The sequence below is a fragment of the Anser anser genome (genome assembly GCF_964211835.1).
Source record: "Anser anser genome assembly, chromosome: 20".
Taxonomy (NCBI): Eukaryota; Metazoa; Chordata; class Aves; order Anseriformes; family Anatidae; genus Anser; species Anser anser.
Window position 1 is genome coordinate 11,357,778 of NC_139741.1, and position 26,669 is coordinate 11,384,446.

The following is a 26,669-nucleotide window of genomic DNA, read 5'->3' on the forward strand; positions in this document are numbered from 1 at the left end:
GCACCGCAGCCCATCCAGCTCCTCGTCCGGGCTTCCTGGTTCCACGCCGGGGTCTGCAGATTGCACCCATCCAGCCCCACGCCCCGAAACTAGGCCTCCGCCGGCAGTGGCCATCTCAGGTGGCTTCTCCCCCTCCCTCCCCTGCGCCAGCGCCATCTCTGCAAACAAAGGGGAGGGTGTGGGACGCTGCGACCGAGCCAGTGGCGAGGAGCGTCCGGCGGTGAAACCCCACCCCGGGCGGGCGCTGAGTGAGCGCAGCCCGGCCCCGGCCCCGCCAGCCCTTATAAGCACAGGTGCACCCAGGTGTAAGCTGATCCCCAAGGCTGCAGCGGCGAGCGGAGCCCGGGGTGGTTTCGGTCAGTGGGTTCCTTTCCGCCATCGCCTGGGGCGCGCTGAGCCGGACACCATGTCTATGGGGCTGGAGATCGGTGGGGTGGCCCTGTCGGTGCTGGGCTGGCTGTGCAGCATCATCTGCTGCGCGCTGCCCATGTGGCGGGTGTCGGCCTTCATCGGCAACAACATCGTGACGGCGCAGATCATCTGGGAAGGGCTGTGGATGAACTGCGTGGTGCAGAGCACGGGCCAGATGCAGTGCAAGGTGTACGACTCCATGCTGGCGCTGCCGCAGGACCTGCAGGCCGCCCGCGCCCTCCTGGTGGTGGCCATCGTGCTGGCCGTGCTGGGCCTGATGGTGGCCATCGTGGGCGCCCAGTGCACCCGCTGCGTGGAGGACGAGACCACCAAGGCCAAGATCACCATCGTCTCCGGCGTCATCTTCCTGCTCTCCGGCATCATGACCCTCATCCCCGTCTCCTGGTCGGCCAACACCATCATCCGGGATTTCTACAACCCGCTGGTGCTCGAAGCGCAGAAGAGGGAGCTGGGCACGTCCCTCTACGTCGGCTGGGCGGCCGCCGCGCTGCTGCTCTTCGGGGGGTCCCTGCTCTGCTGCTCCTGCCCCCCCAAAGATGAGAGGTACGCGCCCAGCAAAGTGGCCTACTCCGCCCCACGCTCCGCCGTCACCAGCTACGACAAGAGGAACTATGTGTGAGCCCCCGCGCCCCCGCCCCGGCCCCCCGAGGGGCTCGGCCACCCGCACCCCCACCTCCAGCCCTGTCCGGCGGGACCGGCGCCGCCGGGGACCCTCCACCCCGCGGGCCGGGGAGAGACCCCGTCCCCGAGGGCGCCCCGACCCCAGCGGGAGCGGGCAGAGGCGGGGGGCGATGGGGGGGTGACGGGAGAGGTCCTGGGGTCAGGGCTGGGCCGCGGGAGCGGGAGCCGGGCGGGCGGCTGTGTAAATACAGACGGTTTCGTGTAAACAGAGCCAGTTTCGGGTTGCCAGGAGAGCTCTTCGCATGAGCGCCAGGCGGAAGCGGCGGTGCCCCCGTGCCCTGCCCCACCAGCCCCCGGCCCCCCGGCCCCCCCGCCGGCCAGGCGCCTTCTCTCCCTGTTACGCGTGGTCTGTACGAGTTACATTTGTCAATAAACGTGTCCTGTTTTGGTAGCAGCGTGTCCTTGGGGCGGCAGCGCCTGCTCTCCTCGGTGGGATGTGGGGGGGGACGTGTGGGGTGGGAGCCATCAGCGGGACAACAGCTTCAGCCCCGCGGGCTGGAAGTGTGGAGCTAATTAGCACAATTAGCGAAGAAAATGCCAGCCCCGGAGCCTGGATGGATAGGAACCCACCGCAGCCAGGACCATCTCTTTGTCCCCTCAAACAGGGGCGTGAGCACAGAGCTGTCCCCACGCCAGGAGCCACCCCACCGGGAACGGAGCCCACCAGGGGCACTGGGGACGCCCCCCCGGCCCCGCAGGAGCAGCAGTGTCCCCACAGCACCAGATCTGGGGACGTGCATCTCCCAAGTCCCATCCTGTGCCCCAGCCCCTCTTTGCTTTCCCTCCCCCTCCAGCTCCCTCCCAACCCATGGGTCTGCCCTTCTGGGGTCTGGTGGTCCCGGGGAGGGCTGCTCTCCCCCCCACACACTGTTAGGGGTACTGCTGGCAGCGGGTGGGTCCGCAGACACCCAAGCAGCCGTTCACATCCTGCTGCTGACACTCCCTGCCCGCTCAGTACAAAGTCTGGCTCTCCGGAGGGGAAGACGGGCTCTTTCCCCCCCAGCAAAGGCTGGGGCGAGGCCGCATTGCACAACCGCCCGTACCGCCTGTTCCCAGCTGGCGGCACGGCTCGGCTCGGCTCGGCTCGGCACTGCAGAGCCCCCGCCTTCCCGCCACGCTCCGGCGAGCAGGGACAAAGCCGCAGGTGCATCGCCCCGTCCCGCGCGGGGCCACCGGCTCCTCTTGCCCCTTCCCCGGCCCACTGGGCACATCCCACCGCCACCGCTTGGAAAAGCGCTGCCCAGAGGCAGGGCAGAGCAGGCGGTTTCGCCGCTCCCGGTTCGACGCCCCCGCGGGCAGGCCGAGCCCCGGCGGGGCGTGGGGCGGTCAGTGCGGCCGAGCCCGCGGCGATCTGCACCGCTCCGGTTCCCCGGCCCCACCTGGGCCCTGATAAGGATCGGCCGCGCTGCGGAGCGGAGCAGCCCGGCTGGGGCCGGCCTGGGGCTCCCAGGGACAGCGGGGCGCTGGCACGCGTGGCCTGCGGGCGGGCGGTGACCTTGCTGCCTGCAGCGAGCACAAGGAGGCCTTTGAGGGACGCGGCCCCCCCCCCCGGTTCCACCCCCGGTGTCGGCTCTCCCCTTGCTGGCTCCGCGACAAAGGCAGTGCCGCGGGGCCGGGATGGCTGGCGTCGCCGGTGCGGCGAGGCGCTGCCTGCCGTTCATCCGAGCGTGGCTGCGGAGCACCGACACGCACCCACGTGCCGCCCGCAGCCGGCGGCTCCGTCCCGCCGCGGCACGTTTCCCCTCGGGGTGTAACGGGGAGCAAAGCACGGGCAGCACCCGGCAGGCCCGGGGGAGTTCCCGGGATGGCGGAGGTCCGGGACACGGCACAACCACGGTCCCCCTCGGTCCCCGGTCCCCCTCTGGCAGCGCTGGCCTGAGCCGGCCCCGGGGCGGTGGGGGCTGTCCCGGGGTGCTGCGCGGCATGCGGGGTGCGGGTGCCCCTGCGGTCACCGTGCCCCCGAGCCGGGCGGTGTCACCGCCACGGGGCCGCAGCTCCGGGACGGGGTCGGAGCCCCACGGGGACGGGGACGGGGACGGGGACGGCTGCCTGCATGGGGCCGGGCGTCGGACGGGCAGCGTGCGGTGACACGCGGTGTGACGTGGTGACACACGGGGGGACACGGTGGCACACCACGGTGCACGGTGACACCCGGTGACACACACGCGGTGACACACACGCCCGGTGACACACGGGGCGCGGCGAGGCCCCGTTCCCCGAAGCCCGCTCCCGGCGCTGAGTCACGGCGCCGCCGCCCCCTCCGGCCGCCAGGGGGCGCCCGCGGACAGCGGCGGGGGCGGGGCCTCCGCCCCCGCGTCACGTCCCGCGCGCGCCGCCCGCCGCCCGCCGCCCGCCGCCCGCCGCCGCCATGCTCCGCCGCCTGCCCCGCCGCCCCCGCCCGCCGCCGCCCGCCGCCCGCTCCGCCGTGACGTAAGGGCCCGCCCGCGCGCGGGGGGAAGGAGGGAGGGAGGGCGGGGCCCCGCGGGGAGGGGCGGGGCTTCGCGCGCCGCTTGGCCCCGCCCCCTCGCCTTATAACCCCGCCCCTGCCGTGTGGCCCCGCCCCCCCGGCCACAGCACTCCCCTCGCGGGCAGGGCACCCCGGGCCCCGCCCCCTTCCCGGGCCCCGCCCCCTTCCCGGCCCCAGGCCCCGCCCCTTCGCGGCCCCACCCCTCCAGGCCCCTCCCCCGGTGCCCCGCCCCCCTCGGGCCCCACCCCCGTAGGCCCCGCCCCCAGGCCCCGCCCCGCCTGCCGCCCCGCAGGGCCGTGCCCCTGTCCCACGCGGTGCTGGGTCCCGCCGGGGCGCGGCCGCCCCTGGTGCTGCTCCACGGGCTGTTCGGGAGCCGCGGCAACCTCCAGACGGCGGCCAACGCGCTGGCGCGACGCAGCGGCGGCCAGGTGAGGCCGGGACAGCGCCGGTCCCGCCCGGGCCACGCCCCGGGGCGAGGGGCCCGCGGGCCGCCCGCCGTGACTGGGGGTGCTCCCCCGGCAGGTGCTGACGCTGGACGCCCGCAACCACGGCGGCAGCCCCCACAGCCCGGTGATGACGTACGAGGCGATGAGCCTGGACGTGCAGCAGCTCCTGGCCCGCCTGGGCATCCGCAAGTGCATCGTGCTGGGACACAGCATGGGCGGCAAGACGGCCATGGCGCTGGCCTTGCAGCGGGTCGGCGGGCGCCCGGGGCCGGCGGCGGGAGGGGGACGGGTGGGGGGACGCTGAGGGAAGGGGGTGGCACCCCCGAGGCAAGGGGTGGCACCGGAGGGAGCTTGGAGGTCTGGGGCGCGGGGAAGGAAGAACTCGGGGACGGGCACGCGGAGCCCTGCGCTGGGGCAGGAGGAGGCTGAAAGCCTTCGGGGAGCCTTGCCGGGAGGCCTGCGCCTGGCCCCGCTGCGCAGAACGGGGCTGGGAGGTCTCGGCTCGCGTCCCATGTGCCCCGCTTGTGTCCCCAGCCAGACCTGGTGGAGCGCCTTATCTCCGTAGACATCAGCCCTGTCTCAACCACGCTCGTCTCCGAGTTCTCCGCCTACATCTCCGCCATGAAGTCAGTGAACATCCCGGCTGGCCTGTCCCGCTCTGCAGCCCGCCAGCTGGCTGACAGCCAGCTGAGCCCAGCGGTCCAGGTGGGAAATCCTTCTCCTGGAACGGGGCTTCTGCTCCCGGCCTGTCCCTGGGACACAGGGCTTTAGGACCGCAGTCCCTGCCGGGCTCTTCCCACTCCCGCTAGCTTGGTGCTGGCCTGGGCAGCTGGGTCGCCAGGGCACCGGGGGACGCGCCTGTGAGGCAGGCGGGGTGGGCTGGAGGGGACGACGAAGGGCGCCAGCACATCCCGAGGGCGCGGTGCTCTCACTGATGAGCGTTATCCACCAGCACGTTCCCCTTTTGCGGCAGCACCCTCAGCTGAGGCAGTTCCTTCTCACCAACCTGGTGGAGGTGGAGGGCCGCTATGTCTGGCGTGTGAACCTGGAGGCTATCTCCCACCACTTGGAAGATATCATGAGCTTTCCTGACTTCCACAAGCCGTACCCTGGCCCTACACTCTTTTTGGGAGGATCCAACTCACCCTATATCAGGTGGGACCGGAAACAAGTCTGTGGTTTGACCCCTCGTGATCCTCTGCAGCTGCTGAGAGTGCGAGGAAGTCCCAGGAGGGGGGAGGTCCTGGAGGGAGCCCGGTGCCTCCAGCAGCCGGTGACACCAATACGCTGGAGAGTGAGGAGGAACCTGGGGGCAGCCCCAGGCCTTCCCAGCAGCGACGGGAGATGTGGTCAGACCTGGGATAGCCCTCGGCTTGGGGAGTGTGAGGGCAGGCATTTGGACAGACCTCTGACCACACCTCCCATCTTGTGTTCATTCGTCCCGCAGTTCCAAAGACTACCCAGAGATCCAGCGCCTCTTTCCCAAGGCAGATATCCAGTTCATCGAAGGTGCAGGTCACATAGTCCATCAAGATAAATTTGAAGAATTCATCACCGCTGTCCTCAATTTCCTGCCACCACCATAGCCCTGGGGACCAGGGTTTCTGCAAGCGTCGTGTGAGACCTGAGGAGCCCTGGGCAGTGGCGCAGGGCTCCTGGGCTCTGGGAAGAGAGGCTCAGCCCGGACCAGCTGCCCCCTTTGCAGTCCTAGGACTTCTCCCATCCCCACACACGTGGAGCCGGAGCTGAGACACACTTCCATGCCCATCCCTCTGAGCTGTCCTGCAAGCTCATTGGGACACCCGTGGCGCTGGCCCAGGCCACAGCCTGCGTGCACTGCAGTGTTTCAGACACTAGGAGGGGACAGGAGAGTCCTCTCCTTCCCTACCGCCAGACCACCTGGTAGCGGAGCTGCAGAACTTGCAATAAACCTGACTCCATGCCAAGGAAGAGAACGGTTTGGATGTGGCTGTGGAGGAGAAGGGGAGCAGTAGTGGGCACAGGAATGGGCTCTGGCTTACCTGAGGAGATGCTGGTGGGACTGGGGTGTTAGACATGGGTTTAAGGAACCCTCACGACTCCCAGAGGGAATCGCATCCTTCCTCCACCTCCAGGCAGTGGGAAGACATGGAGGGAGCTGCCTCCTGAGCAAGGCAACGCTGCGGGCCTGCAAGGGGGAGCTGCAAGGAAAGAGCAGTGGGAACATGGACACCCACCCTGCTTTGGGCTTGGTGGCCTGGGTAAGGAAAGGCTTTGCCTTCGCTTTCTTTCCCGAGGGACTCAGCCTAAGGAGATGGAAACCTGGGGAGCACGCAGACTCGGGGCAGAAACTGGAGATGCTGAGGGACAGCAGGGCAGGAGGCAGCTCTGCTGTTGCGTCCCCCTCATGCCAGAAAGGACAAATCCCAGCTCTCGCACAACTCTGGTAAGGACTAGAGGAGACACTGTCACAGAATATCCACATTGGAAGGGACCCGCAAGGATCATCAAGTCCATCTCCTAGGTCCTGGTGTCTCAGCGGTGCAGCGAGCAGATACACTGAGCAGTCAAGGGCCTCCAGGAGCGCAGCCCCAGGCAGCGTGCCCAGCCACCCCCAGGATAGGCACCCCCTCTGACTTCTGCCCTCCCACCTTGCTCCCGGTGGCCCCAGTAGCTGCTGTTGTGTTGCGTTCCTGCTGGCCACAGTGACTATCCACCCGCCACGGGCTAGACGCAAAGAAGAGGTGCTGTCTGAGGTTAAAAACCCTTTATTAGATGACAGGGGAGTCAGAGACAGGGTGGAAGTGGCTCTCAGGGATCTGTCATGGCTGGGGAGACACTTGCTTCACAGGCTCTGTTTGGCGACAGTAAAGAGATGTTAAGCAGGTTTGCATTTAGTGCTCTACGGCCAGGTATCTGCTGCTCCCTGGCAAGAATTTGCTCAGGGAGAGGTTGCAAGCCGCAAAAGGAAAGGAGGAGAGGAGACCATGGACTATTTTTTTCCAGGTCTGAGGTTGCCTAGCGGAGGGGGCAAAAGGAACTGGTTCAGAGATTGTTTTTCTACAGAGAACACAGTTTTTGGCCTTTACTCCAAGGACAGAAAAGGAAATTTTCCTTAAGTGCATCTCTCTGAAGCAGAGCTGAATTCCCCTTGAGTCTGAGCTTTCTGCTGCGTCACTCCCAAAGTCAAACACTTTCTCTGTCCACGGCTTTTTTTTTTTTTTTAAGCCCATTGGAGAACATTAGACCAAGAAGCCCCTGAAACATGGGCTACCAAAACAACTTCCTTCAGCACCTATCTCCTGTGGCCAGCTGGGAGATGGGGAGCACGTCAGGCCAGTGCCTGGCACCTACTACCAGCACCCGTGTCCTTTGGGCATATAGTTTGTGTGGTCTGGAGCCAGGAGAGACAGGGAATTTCTCCCTGCTCCTGCCCTCTGACAAGATTACCAGGTTTGGGGCACAGAGAAGAGGCTGCTGTAGAGGTGTGAGGTGAAGATACTCACGGCAGGCAGGCAGATCAGTGGCCTGGGAAGAGATAGAACTTTCTGAGCATCGTAGTCCTTTCTTGGGTTGGCAACTGCTGAGGAAAGTTTTCAAAGGAACGTTGGACCTGGGGTGAGAGAGTGGGGAGAAATGAGAACACTCCCTTCCCAGCATGGGAACAGTGCAGGGAATCAGGAGGTGTTCCCAGGAAGGTGTCTGGTGCCGTGGGCTGCACCAACACTCCAGGCTCTCACACACCCACCACACAGCATGACGCTGATACACCCTGGAGATCCAGCTGATTTTCCAGGCCAAGCCAGAGCGCCTGGACCCCCTTTCCTCAGGAGCTGGCTCCTGAGGCCTGCAGAGGAACGGCCTGCCCTGGCCAGAGCTCTGCTTTGAGCTGGGCCCTGCTCCCAGAGCAGTATCTCTGACCACTGCATAGCTGCATCTGCATTTGACTGCAGAGCCTCACCTTTCGGAACAACTCCTGCAAGTCACTGTTAAAGGCATGGTTTCGAAACTGCTCCACCAGTCTCTGGATAAAAAGGGAGCCTGTTACTGGGCTTCTCCAGGAGACAGTATCTGGGGAGACAAAAGATGCCAAGTGTCATTTCCCTGGTGTTCTCCACTGCCGCAGTGATTAACACTGGGGGCTACAGCAGGAAACAGGGTCACCTTCTCTGGGATATTTCTATTTGGCCTATCTGACCTGAGGATAGAGAATGGGAAAAGGACAGAGCATCCCAGGGAGGCTGGCTGTGATATATCTTCTTCAAGCCTCTCTGCCCTCCCTGCTGCCAGCCACACTCCTGATGTGTGCCGACTGGCATGGCATGGAGCCATCTGACCGAGCCAGGCTCCGTGCAGGAGAAGACAGCTATCCCCAGCCGGCTGCTCCCTGGGACCCACGGCATAGGAAATGGCAATCCTGTCCCCCTCGCCTCCCCTCAGACAGGAGAGCTATCTCCCAGGAATTGCTTACCAGGTGTGGAGGAATATAAAGTGGCAAAATCACTCTCCAGGTGAATTTTTCTGATTTTTTCACCTTGCAGCATTGCAGTGTTCATGCTGTCTGAGCTGAGAGCAGGCATCTCAGGGATGGTTGAGTCGGACACCAGCGCCAACCCTACGTTGTCTAGGAAGGCAGGGCCAGCCATCAGTAATGGGGTGCCCCAACCTCACCCCGTGCTTGGGGCAGACTTGCCCTGGGAGAGCCTGTCTGGCTTGCTCACCTGGCAGGCACCCCATAGTGGGAACTCACCTCCACGGCAGGACTGGATAACCACCACCTTGGGTTTGCCAATCAGTGCCTTGCAGTGCTTGTTGTTGAAGTTCTCATAGATAGTGTCGAGGGAAAGGATGTCTGTGGTCTCATCTCTGCTCTTGGTCCCGCAGAGCCCAGTCCTACGTCCGTGGGACATGAACACCAGGAAGGTGCTGTCAGAGGTCAAATGATCTTTGTGACCTGCAAAATCCTTCATGACCATGGCCATCTCCTGCACACCACAAAGAAGAAGGAGCATCAGCCACCTGTGATCAGCTGTGTGGAGATCCAGACACCAGCTGTGAGCAGGAGCCGCTGCTACTGGGGACAGAATTGTCCCCATGGTGCCTGAGCCCCCCATGAGCATTGCACACAAGGGTCTCTGCGCTGTTTGTGGGGCCGGTGCCAGCTGCTTTGTACAGTCCTTTACCTGGGAAGTTAAGTTTTCATGGAAGTCCACCCTGTAGCCCAGCCCCTCCAGCAGCTTCGTCATCTCCTTCACATCCACTTCAGCCCCCTTCCGCTGGCTGAGGTGCTCAAACTCTGTGTTGCAGATGAGCAGGGCCCTACGGGTTCGTGTCTCCCGTGGCAAGTGTATGGGATAGATCTGTGAGGAGGGAGGGAGGTGGTGCTCAGCTTTGGGTGGTTGCAGCAGAATTTTCTTGGGAAAAGAGCAGAGAAGGCCCATAGACATAGCACCCACACCTCCCTTTCCCTGGGGCATCTCCCCTGAGCTCCTGCTCCTGGGCCAGGGAGGACCCTTGGTAGCCCTCGCCCACTCTGGTGGAACGGCTGGTCCGTGCTCCAGCCCTCCTCTCATCTCCTCCACCCACAGCACCTGATTTCCCTCTGCCTCCTGGATGCGCTGGTACTCGCTTAAGGAGCACTGCCGGATCCACTGCTGGCCCTGGATGCTAACGGGGGGCTGCACACCAGGGGACCCTGTAAACACAAACTCCCGCAGTTACATGGGGAAGGACAAGCGGGGACCGTCACAGGGCATGGGTGGGCAAGCAGAGCCAGACTGCCACACGGTTGTCCCTGTTCAGTCCCACGGGGGACAGCCACCCAAGAGCCTTGTCATCGCTGCGTGGCAACAGGGACCCGCTGCCACAGCGCAGTGACGCTGCGAACTCCCAGCTGCTCCCACGTCTCCCTCCAGCACCCTGCAGGAGGCGCCCAGCGCCTCGGCATGGCTGGGGGAGGCCACAGCCCCGCATCTCTCACCCGAGCCAGTGGCCAGACCCAGCTGCTCCACCAAGGTGTGATCGTGCTTCCTGAGGCTGTCGATGAAGATCTTGCTGGCCTTCGAGCCCTTCAGGCGCACAGTGTCTATGAGGCAACGGGCCTTGTCGCTTGTCACTGCGTTGCCTTCCTGTATCTCATCCACTTCCGCCTGGCTCAGCACCTTGTGGGCCAGGAGGTCATCCAGAAGCTTGGAGATCACTGGCTTCCTCACGCGATCCACAAAGTCCGCCCGCACCTTCAGCAGCTCCTGGTCTGTGGGGTGGCCCTGTCAGCACCCAGAGCCCGCGGGCCACAGCTCCGCCGCCCCACCGCCCGCCCCAGGTGTCCCCTCTTCCCCCTCACTTCCCTCAGCGCTCCCCCCTCGCCCACCCCAGGGTGTCCCCACCACTCCCCCAGCTGCTTCCCCTACCCTGGGCACTTCCCGTACTGCCACCCGCCTCTCCCTGTTACCGCACAGCCACGGAAAGCGCCCCAGGGGACACATCCCTGACACGGGGCTGTGCCCTGGTCCCCAGCCCGCACACCAGGGGCTCAGCAAGGCGGGCAGGAGCCCGGCAGGGCCCCGTCCCCCCGAGCCCCAGCCCCGCAGGCTGCACTCACCCGCCATCGCCCTCCAGCCTGCTGACGGGGCGCCAGCAGCCGTTTAGGCTGAAAGAACCGAAAGCAAACACAAACCGCGGGACTTCCTGCTTGGGCCGCTGCCACGGCCCGCCCGAGCCCTGCTGGTCCCCGCCGCCCGGCACCAGCACACCTGCGGGGCCGCCGAGCACGGCGCTGGGGCGCCGCCGCCCCATGGCTTCCCTCCGGGGGACGGGACGGGACGGGACGGGACGGGACGGGACGGGACGGGACGGGACGGGACGGGACGGGACGGGACGGGACGGGACGGGACGGGACGGGACGGGACGGGACGGGACGGGACGGGACGGGACGGGACGGGACGGGACGGGACGGGACGGGACGGGACGGGACGGGACGGGACGGGACGGGACGGGACGGGACGGGACGGGACGGGACGGGACGGGACGGGACGGGACGGGACGGGACGGGACGGGACGGGACGGCTCCCGCAGCGCCCCCTCCACGCCCCTCACGGGGCCCGCTGCCCTCAGCGGCCGGGCGCGGCCCGCCCCGAGGTGAAGGTGAAGGGCCGCGCGCTGATTGGCCGCGGGGGGACGCGCTGTGATTTCTCATTGGGCGCCGCGCGCCGCGCCCCGCCCCTCTCCGCGCGCCGCGCCCCGTCACGGGATAGGCTCGCGGGCGAGCAGAAGGGCGGGTCCCGGCGGCCGGCTCGGCGCTGGGCGGGGACGCGTTCCGCTCGCTCATTGGCCGGCCGTGCCGGCGGCGCCGGGCGCCGATTGGCGGCGCCGGGCGGGGCGGTGGGGGCAGGGCGGGGAGCTGCACGCGGCACGGGCGGGAGCGGCGCGCGCCGACCCAGGTGAGGCCCCGGGGGGCTCCGGGGGACCGGGGCCGGGGCGGGCGGCGCGGGCCGGGGCCGGGGCCGGCCTCTCCCTCCCTCCCTCCCTCCCTCCCTCCCTCCCTCCCGGGGCAGGCCGCCCGGTGCCGGCCTCGCCGAGCCGCAGCCCCGGGCCCGGGAGGCTCCGGGCCCTGCCCTCCTCGCGGCGCCCCCCCCCCCCCAGCGCCGCTGTCCCCCCGGGAGGGCTCCGCCAGCCGCGGGGTTTGCGTGCCGAGAGCCGGGGGAACGGCCCCGCGCTGCCGGGGAGGGCCAGGGCCGGGCCCCGCCGGGCTGCGGGGGCCGCGGAGCGCCGCTGGGCCGGCCCCGGCAGCCCCCGGCCTGCCTTCGGTTCTGTGCGCGGCTCAAAGCCGCCCCCGTCCCGGCGGTGGCGCGGGCGGCGGGGGCGATGCCCGCAGGGGTTCCCCTGCCGGCGGCTGCGTCTCGCCGGGCTCCCCCTCGGCACCGGGTTCCGGCCCTCTGGCTGGTGGGCACCCTGCCGGGAGGTTCCCGGAGGTGCCGCCGTGTGCAAGGCAGGGCCGCTCCCGCTTCCCGTCCGTGTCCGCAGCTCGTCCTGAGAGGGAGAGTCGGTGCCGGGGGCCGGCTGCTCGGTAAAGAGGCCAGAGATGAAACGAGGTTGTTCCCCAGGCACGCGTGGGGCTGAATGGGAAGAGCGCGTGGTGGAAGTCACTGAGTGCTGTCTCGCAAGAAAATCCGGCAGCACAAACTAACCCGGAGTGTTTGTACATGGGAGGAAGGCGAGCAGGAAAACGTCTCCGTGCTGTATGCTCGCACACGCTCCCAGGGCGAACACATCCCAAGGAATTCATAACTAGCAAGCGACTACAAACAAAAGTTTGTACCGTCTTCTTCCGTCCTGGCTGGCCCACCCTCCAGTGCGGCCTCATTCAGCCGCGGTTCTCTGTCTGTTGGAGGGTTTCGGGATTTGGATGTGGCCTCACCATGGCACTGCCGTCTGTTGCGGTGCGCAGGGAAATGTCAGCATCTGGGCCTTTGGACAGCGCTGAACGGAGGAGAGAGCCGATTTAAAAAATTACCTTGCTCCTAGCGAATTAGGTAACAGATTAATTCCTGCTGGCAGTCCTGGCTCACCCCCCAGGATGTCCACACCGCTCCTGAGCCGGGAGGAATTGATCCGCGTGCCCCACTCCGATGCTGCCGCGTCCCGCTGCCCCTCCCGGCCGTCCCGTGGAGGCGGCCGCTCTCCCGGCGGCCCGAGAGGATAGGATTTCCCTGCGGAGGGGTCAGATGATTAGCTTATAAATAGTAAATGCCTGTTCGGGCCTACTTCGAGTGGCGTGGCTGGGCCGCGGCCTCGCTCCCCGCGCTGCCGCTCTGCCTGCCCGCTGAGCGCAGCCTCAGCCGCGCCTCGGGGTGCGAGCCACCTCCGAGGCAGTAAGGGGGACGTTCCGTCCGAGGTGGTGAACTTCTGCCAGCGTCGGCCTTTGAGGAAGGAAGCTGCCCCGGTGCGAGACGCTTCGGCTCTGCAGCCAGAGCTTTGCAGCTGATTGGAGAGGCTGCGGCCGCGGCGATGCCCTGCGCCGCTGTTACGCGCTGAGGTGGTCTCCGGTTACTTGCTGGTGCATTTAACTGGGAGCCCGAGTTGAAATGAAACTGAAACACGTTTAGTGGCTGAATTCCATGTGATACGAGCCCATTTTCCTGCAGGAGAGTGTTTGCTCGTGTGGGGGAGCCCTCTTCTGCCCGACCTTCCTCGAGCTGAGGTTTTGTCGTGGAGCTGTACCCGGCTTTGCCCCGGAGCTGGGGGAGCCCCTTCCCCTTCTGCAGGGAGCTGCGCTGTGCTGGGGACCGGGAATGGCTTCGCGTGGGGTGTGCTTTGCAGCGTCCCTCTGCAGGCCGGATTGCTCTGTGTGGGGTAGGTCTGAAAGCAGCGCTGTGCCTTTCATAGGGGACACAACGACGGGAGGCGGCAGAAGCAAAGCTGAGCAGGTGGCTCCTGCTCTTTGCAGTGGCAATGACTTTGTTGTTGCTTTTTGTTTTGACGTGGTTGCTCTTTCTTGGTTGAGAGATTACCTCAAATTCCTTCTTCAAGAGGGAGAAGCCTGCCCACGACACATCCCTAGAGAGGAGAGTTACACGTTGGTGTATTCTGATCCAACTCACATTAAGTTACCAGCCTAGGAAGCTTCCTTTGCTGTTGTGTTTATTTGCAGGCACCTTATTCCTTTTAGCTCTTGGTTTAGAGCAATGCCAGTCTTCCTTCCCTTGTGGATTGTATCCCTTATCTTCTAGGTGGAGCACTTGCTCAACAGCACGCTTGATACAGCTGATCTCATGCACTGGAAACCCCGTGAAGGTCAACTCTGCTGGACGCGCACAATGAGTTTTGCATTTGCCAGCACTTGTTTTCCTGGGGAAAAAAATTGTGGCGCTCTCTCTTGCAAGGGTGCAGAGTTGGTCGGGCCGGAGGACTGGCACGGCGTCCTTGGGAGGGCTGGTGACAAGGACTGAGAGTGAGCTCAGCCTCGGAAATGGGGTGGATGGGACTGTTCCGATAGCGGCCCCGTGCTGTTCACCTCTGCCTGAGGCTTCGCGAGAAGCCGAGTCCGGTGGCGTTTGCTGAGGCAGGCGACTGCTGACCGCAGGCAGCTCCACCCCTCTCCGGAGGAGTCCGTCCTGGCAGCAGAAACATGGGTGGGAAGTGCTCGCGACTTATCTGCTTGGGGGCAAAGTCTTGTAGCTGAACTTAAGCCCACATTCATGGCAGTATATCCTCTAGAGCTTTCTTCCGTTCCATGGCTCGAGCAGCGCTGACTAGGGAGCGGAGTTGTTCCTTTTCCAGCCTGGCCAGTTCTTCGTTGCAAAATGAGGTTTTGGCATTGCTCACTCCAGCAGAGCGTGCAGGGACACGGCACTGCTTGCGAGCGACAGCTTTATGGTAAGGACCCTCCAGAGCCAATTCAATTGCTTGCTCTTTGCCAGTCTTTCTCTGATGTTCTCTGTTGAAATTGAGAACTGCTCGGAGCAAAGGGTGCAGTTTGCATTGTTCCTTCTGGAAGCTTCAGAGGCTTTTTTGTGTTTCAGCCTAGGAACTCATTAAAGTAGCCAGCTTTCTCCTAGTGGTTGATTGTCTCGTGGCAACCCAGCATCAATCTATTCAGTTGCCTCTGTTATTTCAACTGTACTGCCTGCCTTCCCAATATTACTGTTATTATTTTTTTTTTAACTCTTTCAAAGTAATCTGCGGAAGCACACTTTATTGCTGGTGCATGACTGGCGTGCAGCACCCAGCACCGTGCGCGCAGCGTGACGCAGCCGGCCAGGAGTCTGTGTAGCTGTTTTCATGTGGAAGAGAGAAGCTGCTGCCTCGCTGAGCGTCTCGTTTACGAGGCATTACACCCGGCTTTGAGGCCACCTCACCGAGGGTGCTCGGTGAGAGCGCAGCCGGCCCCGGCACAGGCAGGCGCCTGCTGCAGCACAGCTCGCCTGGCAGCGCCGGCACCCGGTGGGCTTCGTGCGGCCCGGGATGCTCGGGTGTAGGGGCCGGAGGATGTCTGGAGCCCTGCAGTTGTTGCTTCTCACCCCAGTCGGCATCGTCTCAGCTTGTGCTTGCTTCTGCTTTCTGACCTGACGGCATGCCCCACTCCTACCTCCCACCAGCTGCAGCTGCCCCGGTGCCTTTGGGCACATCTCTTGTTGTGGCAGCCTGGATTTCCCACAGGCTAAAACGCTGCAACCTTAGTGAAAACTTTGGGGCGAGCCCGGTGTGTCTGGGTGCAGGCTGTCTGGATGCCTGCGCTGCCCCGACGGTCAGACTTGGGTAGGTGGAAATCAGCCTTTTGAGGCAGGGAGGCTGTGCTGGGGCGTGTTTCTGTTCCCTAAATGGAGCAGCCCGAGCGTTAAGGGTGAGACGGCTGCGTTTGGATGTGGGGAGGGCAGCAGTAACGTTCTTCTGGTGAGCTTCCTTTGGTGAGCTCCTCTGGAAATATCAGAGATTTCTTAAGAAGCTTTCTGCTGAGGCTGTGCCAACTTTACCTCCCCAGCAGCCCGCACCTGAGTGCAGTTGTTGAAGCTTTTGGAGCGCTGTTGTCAACCTTTCCGTGCCTTCGGGTAGGTCTGGGGCTTTGGCGGCCCCTGGTCCTTCTGCAGGGCTCCTTCCGTGCGCAGTGATGGACGCCAGGGTTTGTCAGAGCCTGATAACCTCCGGCTGTGGGAATTGCTCCCTCGGATGTTACAGCTCACGTTTGCTTACAGCTGAGGTCCCGGTGACGCGGGGAACCACCGAGGTGTGATCTGTGCCAGCTCCTGCGCAGCCCTTCCCCTGCGGTCCCACTGGGTTGGGACCCCGCGGGGGGATTGACTGCCTCTCCTGTGTCGGGGGCATCAGCTTTGCTTTCTGAGGACTTGAATCTTTTGTGCTTGCAGACAGTGTGCCTCGTTCTGCTCTGCAAACATCTCTCACCTGCGCGGGGCCGTTCATCACCTGCCTGGTATGCAGGGGAGAGCTCCCGCTTCTGGAAGGTGCCAGCACCTGATGTTTCTTTGTCAGGGGAGCTACCAGCCTGCGTTTTTCCTTCCCACACCCTTCACAAGCGGCTGACAGGGGCAACCACCCAGCGAAAGGGGAGCTCCTCGTGCCCTGCGTGCCTTCGCGGGGGGCTGGGAGCTTGGCCACGGGTGTGTGCGAGCCCGGCGAGGGTACCCAGGGCGAGGAGACACCTCGGCACCGCTGGGCTCGGGTGGGTGCTGGAGCTACGCGGTGCGGTGCCCCCGTACAACGCCTTACTACCAGATCTCGGGGAGTTTTATCATCCCCGAGACAGCCCAATGCTGAGGGCCCTGTGTATCCTTCCCTACCCCAGCTCCTGCCTGCTGCCCTTTTTAAGGGCCTTGTTGCCTCTAACTCAGGAGGTGAAAAGTGTCTCGGGCTCTGAACGCGTTACTGATGGGTGCTGGGCTTTGATGTCCGTGACCAGCTGCCTATGGGAAGAGGAAGTCCCTTGATTTCAAAGGAGAAGTGCTCGTCTAAGCTGTGAAGTCCCTATTTTCTGGGGGGTTTTGAACCTGTAAGACGTCACTGCAGTGGCCGCTGTCACCAAAGGCACACGCGGGGCGTTGAGCAGGAACACGCACCCTGGTTGGAGGGCCCGAGGTAGGGGAAGGGCAGCGGTGGGACACTCCAGGGGCTGCAAGTACGTCCAGAAATCCCTGAGCGAGTCCCAAACTTTCCCTCTAGCTTTACCAGATCGCACCACGGCACGGGGCGGTGTCAAACGCTGCTCGGTTCAGGAAGCCTTACAGGCGCTATCCTCAGCGGTGGTGCCTTGACGAAAGGTGGTGCTGCAGCTGCTTTGCTCCGATCCTTCTGCTGGTGTCGGCCCGGCTGTTGTGACCGCTTCGGTCCTTCAGGTGGGCGCCTGCGGTGCCAGCCATGGCGCGGGGGTCTAGGGGAGGCAGCGTCTTGGAGGTTTGTCCCGGGCTAAATTGTTCCTTTTCTCATCTCTGAGTGCCTGCGTAACGCGGTGGCACCCTGAGCGTCGGGCTGCCAGCCCGCGGGGAAGCCCCTGCAGTGCCCGGAGGCGAGTACACGATCAGAGGAGGAGCTGCACGGGCAGCGCTTCTGGATGAGGAATCGGCCGTGCCCTTTAGCGTGCCTGCAGCTCTCTTGGGCCAGCATGCAAGGTGTCGTGGTGTCGTGGTGCTCGGTTTGGGGTGGCTCAGAGGCATGCTGCAGGCAGCACGGGCTGTGCGCGGAGACCTGGGCAGTGGGTGCAGGGCTGGTTGTGCCAGCGGGCAGGCGACTCGCACCGCTCCCTCCCGTCCTTTGCACCTTCTTGGACTGACAAGAGATAATTTCTTACCTGCTCTGTTCTTTGCTCTTTCCCCTCTCTTATTTCAAAAGTTAATGCATGCTGCCTGCTGGCTCTGCTCCCTGCCGTCCCACTCCCGGGAGCATCACCCCTGGCATGCCAGCGGGCAGACCGATTCCCCTGCTGCCTCTGCCCCCCATTCCCATCAAAATGGGGTGCCCAGGTGCCCCCGGATGCTGGGTAAGAGAATCCTAGACAGAGCTGGCTTTGCTCAGCAAGGAGAGTAGATGGAGATTGTTTTCATGTGATAAAACCGTTCAATGCAGAGGTTCTGTGCAGATAATCCGACTGCCTCATTAGAAAGCAGGGTGCAGAGCTTTCACTGCAGTTGCTAAATGAGACGAAAGAGGAAGCAAAAGAGTTTCAGTCCTGTAAAGTGGACTAACAGTTTTGTTTGATAAAGCACACGCTTAATGAAAAGTAACACCCCCCCCCCCCCTTCTCTCTCCCCCTCCCTCTCTCTCTGCATCAATAGCTCTTTCTGCTGGAGGAATTTCCAGCAGTGTGACAAACGGTGCGACCTGTGGGCTTCTCTTCTCTTTTTTGCAATACAAGAGGAAGTTACTTGGACTTCTCAGGAAAGGTTCGATAGGTCTGCTCCTCTGGCAGGAGGAAGTCACATTTTCGGCATGTTTTACTCATGACGAAGCAGCCAAAACCAGAGCCCGAAGGAGCACCCGACTGGCATGGCAGTTCCCTGGAGCGCAGGGCACCCGGCGGCAGGATCCCGACGTGCTCGCGCTGCAGGTGCCCGTGCTGCTGCTCCGGCTTCCTCTCAGTGCCCCGAAAAGTCACAGAGCCCCGGAGTTACCGGAGCAAGGGCCGGGAAGCAGGATGCCTCTTCCAGCACCGTGCCTCTGACTCCTCTCAAAGCCCCAGCTTTCCGCTCTGCCTGTTTTTCATTACTGCTGGTATCCAGAGCTATTGTGTTGCAGCCCTGGGTGCTAGCTTGGGTTGCAGTGCGCGTGTTGAAGTGAATAAGTGGTGCTGGGGAAAATCTGGCTTCGGCTGAAAGTGCTGCTGGGTCTTGCCGCTGCTTTCAGCAGGCCTGGGATGTCAGCTGCTCGTGTCAGTGAGGTGCCGGCGTGCAAAAGGTGGCTGTCTCGAATTTAAGGAAAAAAGAAAAAAATCCCATTGCCTTCTGATTTTTTTTTTTTGTATTCAGATACAGCGAGCCTGACGTATTTCATTTTTGGCCTAAATCTCGTAGAGGCAGGAATTCAGTGCTGGCGAGTTTTAGTGCAGTCAGTTACTAAAGGTAAGTGATCGCAGTCACTGCTCCTAGCGTAAAGAGAAGTTTGTGCGAATTGCAGCAGATGGGTGTAAATCCTTTGGCTCCTTTTAGCATTGAGCTTGTCGTGTGACTGTCCCCGTGCCCTGTCCTGGGCGGCGGGGAAGGGGCTCTGGGTGTGAATTTGTGCAGCTCATGCTGTCAGATAAGCAGGGGACTTGCTATATATATCGAATTGCCTTCTCTTTCCTTTTATTGATTGGCTGGGGATTTCCCTTTCTAAGCGTGTCTGTTGAGAGGACGTCATGGGCGGTACTGTTTTTAGAAGCAGTTAAGCTCATGGTAGAGGGCAGGGACCATAGCAATTAAGCTCACCTGAATTTGCTGGCCTGCCCCGTGGTTCGAGCTGAGTCGGTTCATGAAAGCAGGTGAGCGTGTGGCACAGTCCCTTGACGTGATTTTCACTGCTAAAGCACAGAACGGTTCTGAAGGCTCCGGATACCTGGACGTGAAGGAAGACCGGGGACTCCAGTCTGATCTTCTTAAACCAGAGACTTCACGGGACTGGGGGTGGGAGGGGGGAATCCTTAAAGGCCGAGGTAGGTGTTGCTTGGGATTGGGAGGGCGCGATGAGAGACCCGGCAGGGCGCAGAGTCCCGTGCCGCGTGCGCCTGGCCGGGGACAGGGAGAGGGGAGGTAGAGGCTGCTGTAGTTTAACCAAGCGCCCGTAGGCAGCCGAGCCACCGAACCCCGCGGTGTCGCAGGACAGGTGACGTTACGGGGCGTCCGGTCACCGGGACTAACGGCAGTACTGGTTTTCTTTCAGACACTCTCCGCTGACTGTCACAGCTGGGCTTCGGGTGCCTGCGGGTGGGTGCCAGCTTAGATGCCAAAGGCGCCCTGCCTGGCCTCCGGCCCTTACCGGGGGTGTGGTTCTCCCGTCAGTCCTGCCCTCCTCCTGCTCGCGGCAGGCAGATGCCTTTGACACCCTAAGACTTGTAAAATGGCACCGGATGGGTATGTTTATGCGCCTGTGTGAAAGTAATAGGAGTTGTATCCCTAACACCAGCAGAATCTGGGCTGAGTTTGTGCTGCTGCTGTTTAGTCGGCATTATTTTAAAATACCCAGGTTGTTGGTAGGAGCGCATTGCAGCCCAGGTGCCCCAGAGAGCTGTGAGCTCGAGGAAGCTGGGGAGCAGGGAGAGATGGGATCGGCACATTTCAGGCCTTCTCTTTTGCTTTCCGAGCCTTCTGGTGCATTTGGGTCACATATTTCAGGCTTTTTTTTTTTTTCTTGCACTCACAAAGACTGTCTTTCAAAGAAAACGCCAGCTGTCAAGGACGTTACAAGTTGATGGGAATTAAAACGCATACGCTTCCGATGAGTAAGAAGAAATGAATGTTTGCAGGGAACCCAGGTTGAACAGTGCTTCTCCAGCCTGGGGACTTGGGATGTGACCTCAGTAGCACAGTCACTGTTTCCTTGAAGCTGTTGCTGCTTCCTTCCTGAGATTGACTTAAATCTGAGAGCCGAGCAGCACCGAGAGGTAACGGGGCTGGAGCTCGGCAGCCTCCTCCGCTCCCCGAGGCACTTAGGGAGCAGCGTGTGTTCCCCAGGGCAGCCCAGCCCCTGAGAAACCCTCCTGGGGTCCTCTGCAGCCCCAGGCAGCGCCTGTGCTCTGGTGGGTGGCCGGGGCTCTGCGTTCCTCCCCGGCTCAGGCCCGGCTCCGGAGCTGCGGGCAGAGGATGGGGAGAGGCAGGCGCCTGGAGTGCAGCTGGGGCCGGTCCATCTGCGCTGCTTTGGGTAGGGACCAGGCAATTGTTTGTACTTGAATAAAGGCCCGATTGTGACTTGAAATGTCCCAACTGCTTTTTTAAAGAAAAGCAAACAGAACCGGAGAACGACGGGCTGCAGTTAGAGGGGGCGTTGGAAATGCTCACTGAAGTCATGCTGCGCTTCCCATCTCCCTTCAGCCCGGGGCTGTGAAGTCCAGCGCGGAGCCTCGGCCTCGAGCCCCTTCTGTGCCTGGTCAGGAGGGTCCGGAAAAGGTCAGGAGGGTGGGGATGGCACAGGGGTGGTGGGGGCCCTTTGGGGTTTCTCCGAAGGCCACTGAAGTGAATGAGGGGCCTGCCTCGCCCTCTGCTGCTCTCAGCTTTTCCCCGGCTGTCACCGGAGACGGATTGATGTGGCGATAACAGCGCACGGGGCCGGTGCCAGTCCCTGTTCTCTGCCAGCTCCTCAGGAAGATGAAGGAGGTGGCAGAGGCAGACCTGGCAGGGGAGCATCCCCGGCGTGCTGCTGCCACCTGGTGCCACCGGCAGCCCCCGGCCCCTCGGCTGCTTCACCTGCAGAGCAAGGTGTTTCGTGGCACCGCCTCGGCGAGAGAAAGGAGGTGCTCTGGGGTGCCTGCGGCTTTGTCAGCGGTCACCAATTTCCCCTTGAAACTGTGATTTTGCTGTCATTAATGTCAACAGTGGAGCTGATTGGCAGGCAGGCGTGCTGCTGAAATTAATTCCGTGTAAACTCCGTGCAGTGGCGGATGGATGGCAGTGCTCCTCAGGGGTCTGGCAGAGCACGGGGCTCTGTCCTCGTCCCTTGTCATCCTGCACACTTGGGTCACACCTGGCTGGCCTCTTCCCCCAGAGGCATTTTTCAAATTCTGGTGGTGTGTTCTTCCCCCAGGCTCTAATCCCATCTGCTCATTTTCACCCTCCAGCTCTCTGCACGCCCCATTCTCTGCCCCAGCATCCTTCCCTCCTTTCTGCTCCCTTCCTTCCCCCTCGGCCCTTCTTGCATCTGCCTCGAAACTGCGGTGCCCCAGGGTGGCCGGCTCAGCTCAGGCCACCCCCTCTCAGTGCACTTGGCTGCTCTGCGCACACCTCCGGGATCTCCAAAGCTCCCGTCTTCTTCCCCCCTTCTCTTTTTCTGCAGAGGATCTTGTTTCTTCCAAGAGAAGAATATGAAATGGCAGTGCCAGCGTCCCTTCGTGCCTCCCCGCAGCACTCTGCTCCTTTCCCTGCGGCAGGCACAGCGCCTCTTCGCACCTCTGCCCCCTTCCTGTCTCCTCTTTCATCTGCCTCTGAATCCTTGCCCTGTGCAGTAAACTGTGTGGTCTCTTGCTTAAAGCAAAGCCACCTCTGCTCCTCTTCACCTCCCATGACTGACTTTTTCCCTCCTTCGTTGCACCCCCCCCTGCACAGCCAGCTCGGGCTGGCATCCTGCACCTCCTGCACCCATCCTTCCCCCTGCACCAGAACTGCTGATGCAAAAACCTTGAACTTGGCAGGCTCTCTGATTTATTCTCTCCTCTTCACCACTCAAGAGGGTTCGGCTCCCTGGCTCCTGAAATCCCTTCCCTGACCTCACTCTGCCCCTTCCCACCCTCTCTGCTGCTCCTCCAGCATCTCTGCTGGGACTCACCTCCTCCAGCACAGGGGGTACAGGCGGGGTCTGGCCGCTGCAGGTGGGCGAGCTGGCAGTGCCGTGGGCCGGCTTGGAGCAGGACAGACTTCAGACATCCTCACTGCACAGCTTCACCTGGGCTGAGAGAACGAGGCTTGGAAACCGTTAGCCTAATCCGGGTACGGTTTTGAGGGCCAAAAGGTGAAGTTCTCCTTAGGAGCGTGCTGTGCAGCCAGAAGTACTTACAGCTTCGGCAGCTTTCCCCCGTCTCTCCACGATCCTGCATGTCCCGTTCTGGCCTTTGGGTGCAATCCCCGTGATGGAAGCCTGGGTGCTCCTGCTTCGAACGCAGGAGGAGCTAAACCAGTTTTCAGAGACGTCTTCTGGTGGTTCTCCGTTAACATGAAGCCTAACAGTCTCAGGGCGTTTTAGTCACGAGCCAACCCTCCGATCAGGGAGGGCAGGAGGTTTGCGAGCTGTTACTTGCTACCAGCTGCTGCCGTGGCGCTGGTGGGGCTGGGGCAGTTCAGCTCTGGGGCAGTGCCCGTGGGTCCGTGTCCTGCTCCTCGTTTGCCTGGAACCGAGGGGGTGAGACCGTCCCATCCCGTCCTCGGGGCGGGTGATGCTTGTGCAGCGCTGCAGGGCCGGGGACAGTACCCTCCTCCACAGGAGAACGTTTCCTGCCTCCCAAATCCCGCAGGAACGCTGGCTTTGAACGTGCAATTTGCTCTGTGATCCCAAGCCGCTGTTCTCCAGGTGCCGGCAGCCGGAGCTGCAGGGTGCTGAGGGCACCCCGGGCAGCGCTGCTTACCCAGAGACCTGTGGGGATTCGCTTAGTCAAACCTGGAAGAAAAGGTATCTGATCCATTTTAAATCCTGTAAGCTGTAAAAAGGCTGGCTTTGTCATAAGCTTGATGGAATTTATCCGATTCTGAAACTTTATCTATCAGTAATTGGATTGAGTTCTATCCTTGTCAGCAAAGTTGCCCAGAGCTGAGCATACTTTGCATAAATACTTAAACATATTGAGCAAGTTGTCTCGATGGTTTTCTAAGCTGCGTACACGAGCTTGTTTTGCTCCGGATTACTTTGGTCCCTCTGCTGTGTGCTTGCTGTCTGCGCTTTGGCCACCTGGAGGCAGCCCCAGTCCCGGCCCGGTGATGCTGGGGGCAGGAGCACGATGCTGGGGGCAGGAGCACGATGCTGGGGGCAGGAGCACGATGCTGGGGACAGAACTGCCCTCGGGTCACTGCCTCTGCAGTGACAGTGACCTCTGGGTCACAGTGCCCCATTAGGTATCGCTGCGGCAGGCTGCCTGCCTGCTCCTTGTTCCTGCTGCCCTTCTTCACCTGCCGGGTATTCCTGCTTCGCTGCGCTCGTACCCGGCCCTGGTTATGGCCACACACAGGTAAATTGGGGTACTTCTCACTGCAGGGTGAGCTGAGTGCTTTGGCGTGCTTGCCATCATAATTCGGTATTGCGGTGATGGTTCTGAACCCTGGTAGCCCAGGCTTTTCTTTTGAATATTTATTGATCAGTAAAAGTAAAAAGAAAATTCTTGTTGTTGAAGACCAGCTGTTAGCGGCCTTCATTAGGAGCAACCCTGGGACCTGCAGTTTTGCTCAAAATAACAAAGACTATCCCATACAATCTGCTTTGCGTGTAACCGAGCGGTCTGACAATTGTATTTTTAGCCTCTAATTAGTTGAGAGGCCTGAGATGGCTGGTTTATTTCATTTGGGATCAAAATAAGGCTAATTGGACTCCTGGCTGTTTCTTCTAACATCCCCTGTTTAATAACGGGACTGTTTTCCCCCATTAAGTACATTAGGACTAACTGCACTGTTTTCACTGAAATTAAACCGAAACCTCAGCCTGGGGCAGGCGCTGAGCGTGGAGAGCCTCGCTCCAGCTGCAAACAACCGCCAGCAATTCCTAAGCGGTGCAGAAGGAGCCGCAGGAAGGGCAAGCTCCCACCTTGCCTGGGGTGCGTGCCAAAATCTGCCCCGGAGCTGTGCCCGTCGTCTGCTGCCCTTCCCACCTCCCTGAGCTCCATCAGCATGGGACACCTCCCCGCGTGCGTGTGGACGGGCGCAGCTCCGAAACCGTCGCGCTTCTCCCTCCCAAAGGACTTCACTCCCCGTAACGTGCCAGCGGCAGGTGCTCGCGGGGAGCTGCTCTGTGGTGCTTTGTTATGATTTATTATTTATTCCCCGTTCCCTAAGCCTACATCGCTGTAGTGAACCAAGCTGCACTGAAGACAGGGCTGTTAAGGTTTTCCTGAGCTTTTCCGCGCGGCTGCCATAAATACGTGCTGGCTGTTTGTTTTCACAGTCCCGTGCGAGGCAGGCAGATGCAGAGAGCGAGTGTTGCTTCCCATCGTTGACAGCCTGTTTGCTCGTGGAGTCAGGTTTTTCAGAGCACGCACGCTTGATGCATGTGGACGTTGACTTGCAAAAGGGGGCAACTCAGGTGTTTGAGCCTGGAGCTGGAATTAAGAAAATTCCAGGGGAATTTTTCCTCCGAGGAGAATGGGACCAGGCTCTTCTGCAGCCCCAGCATTGCTCCCAGCACCTGCAGCAGGTGAGGGCAGAGGTTTCGAGATTAATTCCTGTCCCTGTCCAGTGCTGCTTCGGTCTCTGCCTCTCTGTTTTGCACTAAGAGAGGCAAAGGTCCCTTGAGGAAATAACACCGTTGTGTAACGCGGTGTGCAATAACCCGCCTGAATCACGTGCGCAAGAGGGCTGTGGGGAGAGCAAATTAAGGTTTTATGAGAGCTCTCGACTCTGACACTTCCTTGTTATCTGAGGGCTTGGCTCCGAGATTAATAATCCTGGAGTAGGATACAGGCTATAAAAACATGAGAACAACGTGAATTGTTTTCCTGCTTCACCCAACCCAGGTCCGTTGGGGAGCATTGCGTGAGTGCTGGGGAGAGCAGCGGGCACCGTGCTCTCTTACCTCTTCCCCGGCTTCATCCCTTGCCTCTGCTCCCCTCGTTGTTTAATTTGGCTGCCTTGGCTTGGGCATCGCCTGCGGCCAGGCCCGGGGCATCCCCCGCAGCTGAGATTTTAGGGCAGCTTCCGACCCGGTGGGCTTAAGCAGGTTTTTAGGGGAACCCGGCCTGCAAGGCACGCTGCTGAGCTGAGTGGGTGACCTCTGGGGAGAGTGGGGCGGTGGGACAGAGGTGGGCAGCCTCTGCGAGGAGGAGGAGGAGGAGGAGGAGGACCATGCCAAGTCCTGAGGCAGCAGACAACATCAGCGAGGGCAGCTTTGAGATGCCGGTGGAGGAGCACGGGAGGCCGCGCGAGTGAAGCTGTCTGCAGGCCCCGGGCCGAGGAGGACAGCTGGAGGCCTGGTGCCTGCGGTGCCTCCCGGCTCCCCCAGGTCCTCAGGGAGGCCTTGCCCGGTGCTGCCCCGGCCTGCCCGGGCCGCGGGAGGAGGCGGCCACGTTCCTGTGCGCTGAGCTCACACCCAGCGGCCTCCTCTCGGCCTCCTCTCGGCCTCCTCTCTCCGCAGCCTGGGGGTGGCAGCTTGGAGGAACGGCCTGGCGCGGGCTGTAGCCGCGGAGAGCTGCAGTTTGTAGCAGTTACACCAACTTCTCCTACGAGGGAGGAAGCGAGGAGCTGAAACAGCCATTAGCAACGATTTAATACATCGGTACAAAGCGTTCAGCAGGAAAAGTACTCGTGTGTCATTCAGCGTTATCAATAATTCAGATAGCTTCAGGTCAGTGAACAAAGCGTATTAACATTTTACTTCCCTGGCTAATTGGGCTGTTCACCTAATTTGTAAGTCCCTGCCTGGCAGCGACTCCTCCTGGTGGCATCGTAAGCTACCACCAGTTGTTTTTTCTCTATATGAAGTCTGGTGTAAGTGGCTCTTTTGCTAAATAGTGGGAAAATCCTTTTATAGTTAGAAAGAGAGAAACTGGATCAGGGTTTGATATCGCAGTATTTGGCTTTTCCATTTTCCTAGGAGAAAACGCTCATTCCCGTCGTGGTTTTTCATGCTTTCCTGAAACTTGTTAACCTGCTTTTAGATATAAGGGAATATAGCGGATAAGTTTTGAATCCTTTCTGAGGTTCCCTTCCTTTCTCATCATGTGCGTGGCAAGACACAAGAAATTAGCAGACGTTAGCTGAAGCACAAGGGCAGTTACTCCTTCCGGATGGTGCTGCTGCGGGCTGTGAGCCCTGGGGCAGGGCAAGAGCTCCCTCCAGCACAGCCTTGTTCCTGGATGACTTGCATGCTTCTTGTTCACGGGGAAGATTAAATTTCAGAAATGATTTCTCACTGCTGGCATTTGGCTTGGCCTTCTGACGTGTAGGTGTGAAACCTCACGTAATTCTGTGCTGAGAAAGAAATCCCAGAGCGGAGGGAAAGTGCTCAGTAGATGTGCAGAAACTCTGCTGTATCCAATGCAAAGCCTTGATGGTGAAAGGAGGAGTAAATCTCATCAAAGAGAAGTTTAGACCCTCTCCAGTTCCACATTTGTTGACATTTGCATTCTGTCTGAGGAGGGAAAAAAATCTTCACATCAAATGGTGGCAAAACTTACCCAAGGCATTGAGCATCCCTGGAGCTTTGGCACACTACAGATGGCTGCTCGCTGCCAGAGGCTGGGTTTGGTTGGTGAGCTTGAAGCCACCTTCAGGCTACACTTAAAACTGAATATTTCCAGAAAGAAAAAAAAAAAGCCAGTAATATTTAAAAACTGGGGG

The 26,669-nt window shown here is 61.3% G+C and overlaps 4 protein-coding genes across 6 annotated transcripts in view; 3 read left to right on the forward strand and 1 right to left on the reverse strand.

The window, feature by feature from the left end:
• Positions 1-406: 406 nt before the first annotated feature.
• On the forward strand, positions 407-1,504 carry LOC310884328 (claudin-3-like; the record flags this gene model as incomplete). Its single annotated transcript, XM_083805967.1, has 1 exon — positions 407-1,504. The coding sequence occupies one exon, from the start codon at positions 407-409 to the stop codon at positions 1,049-1,051; it is 645 nt and encodes a 214-aa protein (XP_083662093.1). The 3' UTR covers positions 1,052-1,504.
• Positions 1,505-3,456: 1,952 nt separating this feature from the next.
• Positions 3,457-5,981, forward strand: ABHD11 (abhydrolase domain containing 11). Its single transcript, XM_083806260.1, has 6 exons — positions 3,457-3,543; positions 3,873-4,008; positions 4,103-4,276; positions 4,561-4,731; positions 5,000-5,181; positions 5,474-5,981. Exons 1-6 carry the CDS (start codon positions 3,482-3,484, stop codon positions 5,610-5,612), a joined length of 864 nt encoding a protein of 287 aa, XP_083662386.1. The 5' UTR covers positions 3,457-3,481; the 3' UTR covers positions 5,613-5,981.
• Positions 5,982-6,757: 776 nt separating this feature from the next.
• LOC310884451 (caspase-1-like) lies at positions 6,758-10,776 on the reverse strand. Of its 2 annotated transcripts, XM_083806258.1 has the most exons (10): positions 10,758-10,776; positions 10,607-10,654; positions 9,986-10,258; positions 9,597-9,700; positions 9,189-9,365; positions 8,756-8,990; positions 8,477-8,629; positions 7,967-8,076; positions 7,512-7,618; positions 6,758-6,859 (listed from the first exon to the last, which is right to left on the reverse strand). In XM_083806258.1, the coding sequence occupies exons 2-9, from the start codon at positions 10,611-10,613 to the stop codon at positions 7,526-7,528; spliced, it is 1,152 nt and encodes a 383-aa protein (XP_083662384.1). In that variant the 5' UTR covers positions 10,614-10,654; positions 10,758-10,776; the 3' UTR covers positions 6,758-6,859; positions 7,512-7,525. The 2 variants fall into 2 exon arrangements, with proteins under 2 accessions (XP_083662384.1, XP_083662385.1); XM_083806259.1 differs by lacking the exons at positions 8,477-8,629; positions 10,758-10,776.
• Positions 10,777-11,361: 585 nt separating this feature from the next.
• The window catches only part of MTMR4 (myotubularin related protein 4), a 52,864-nt gene continuing 37,556 nt past the window's right edge, over positions 11,362-26,669 (forward strand). Inside the window, exon 1 of one of the 2 annotated variants that reach the window (XM_083806256.1) lies at positions 11,362-11,444. The gene's annotated coding sequence lies outside the window, so the exon portion shown is untranslated. Of the gene's footprint in view, positions 11,445-16,889; positions 18,570-26,669 lie in introns of those variants that run through there. The other variant, XM_083806257.1, reaches the window with a different exon arrangement.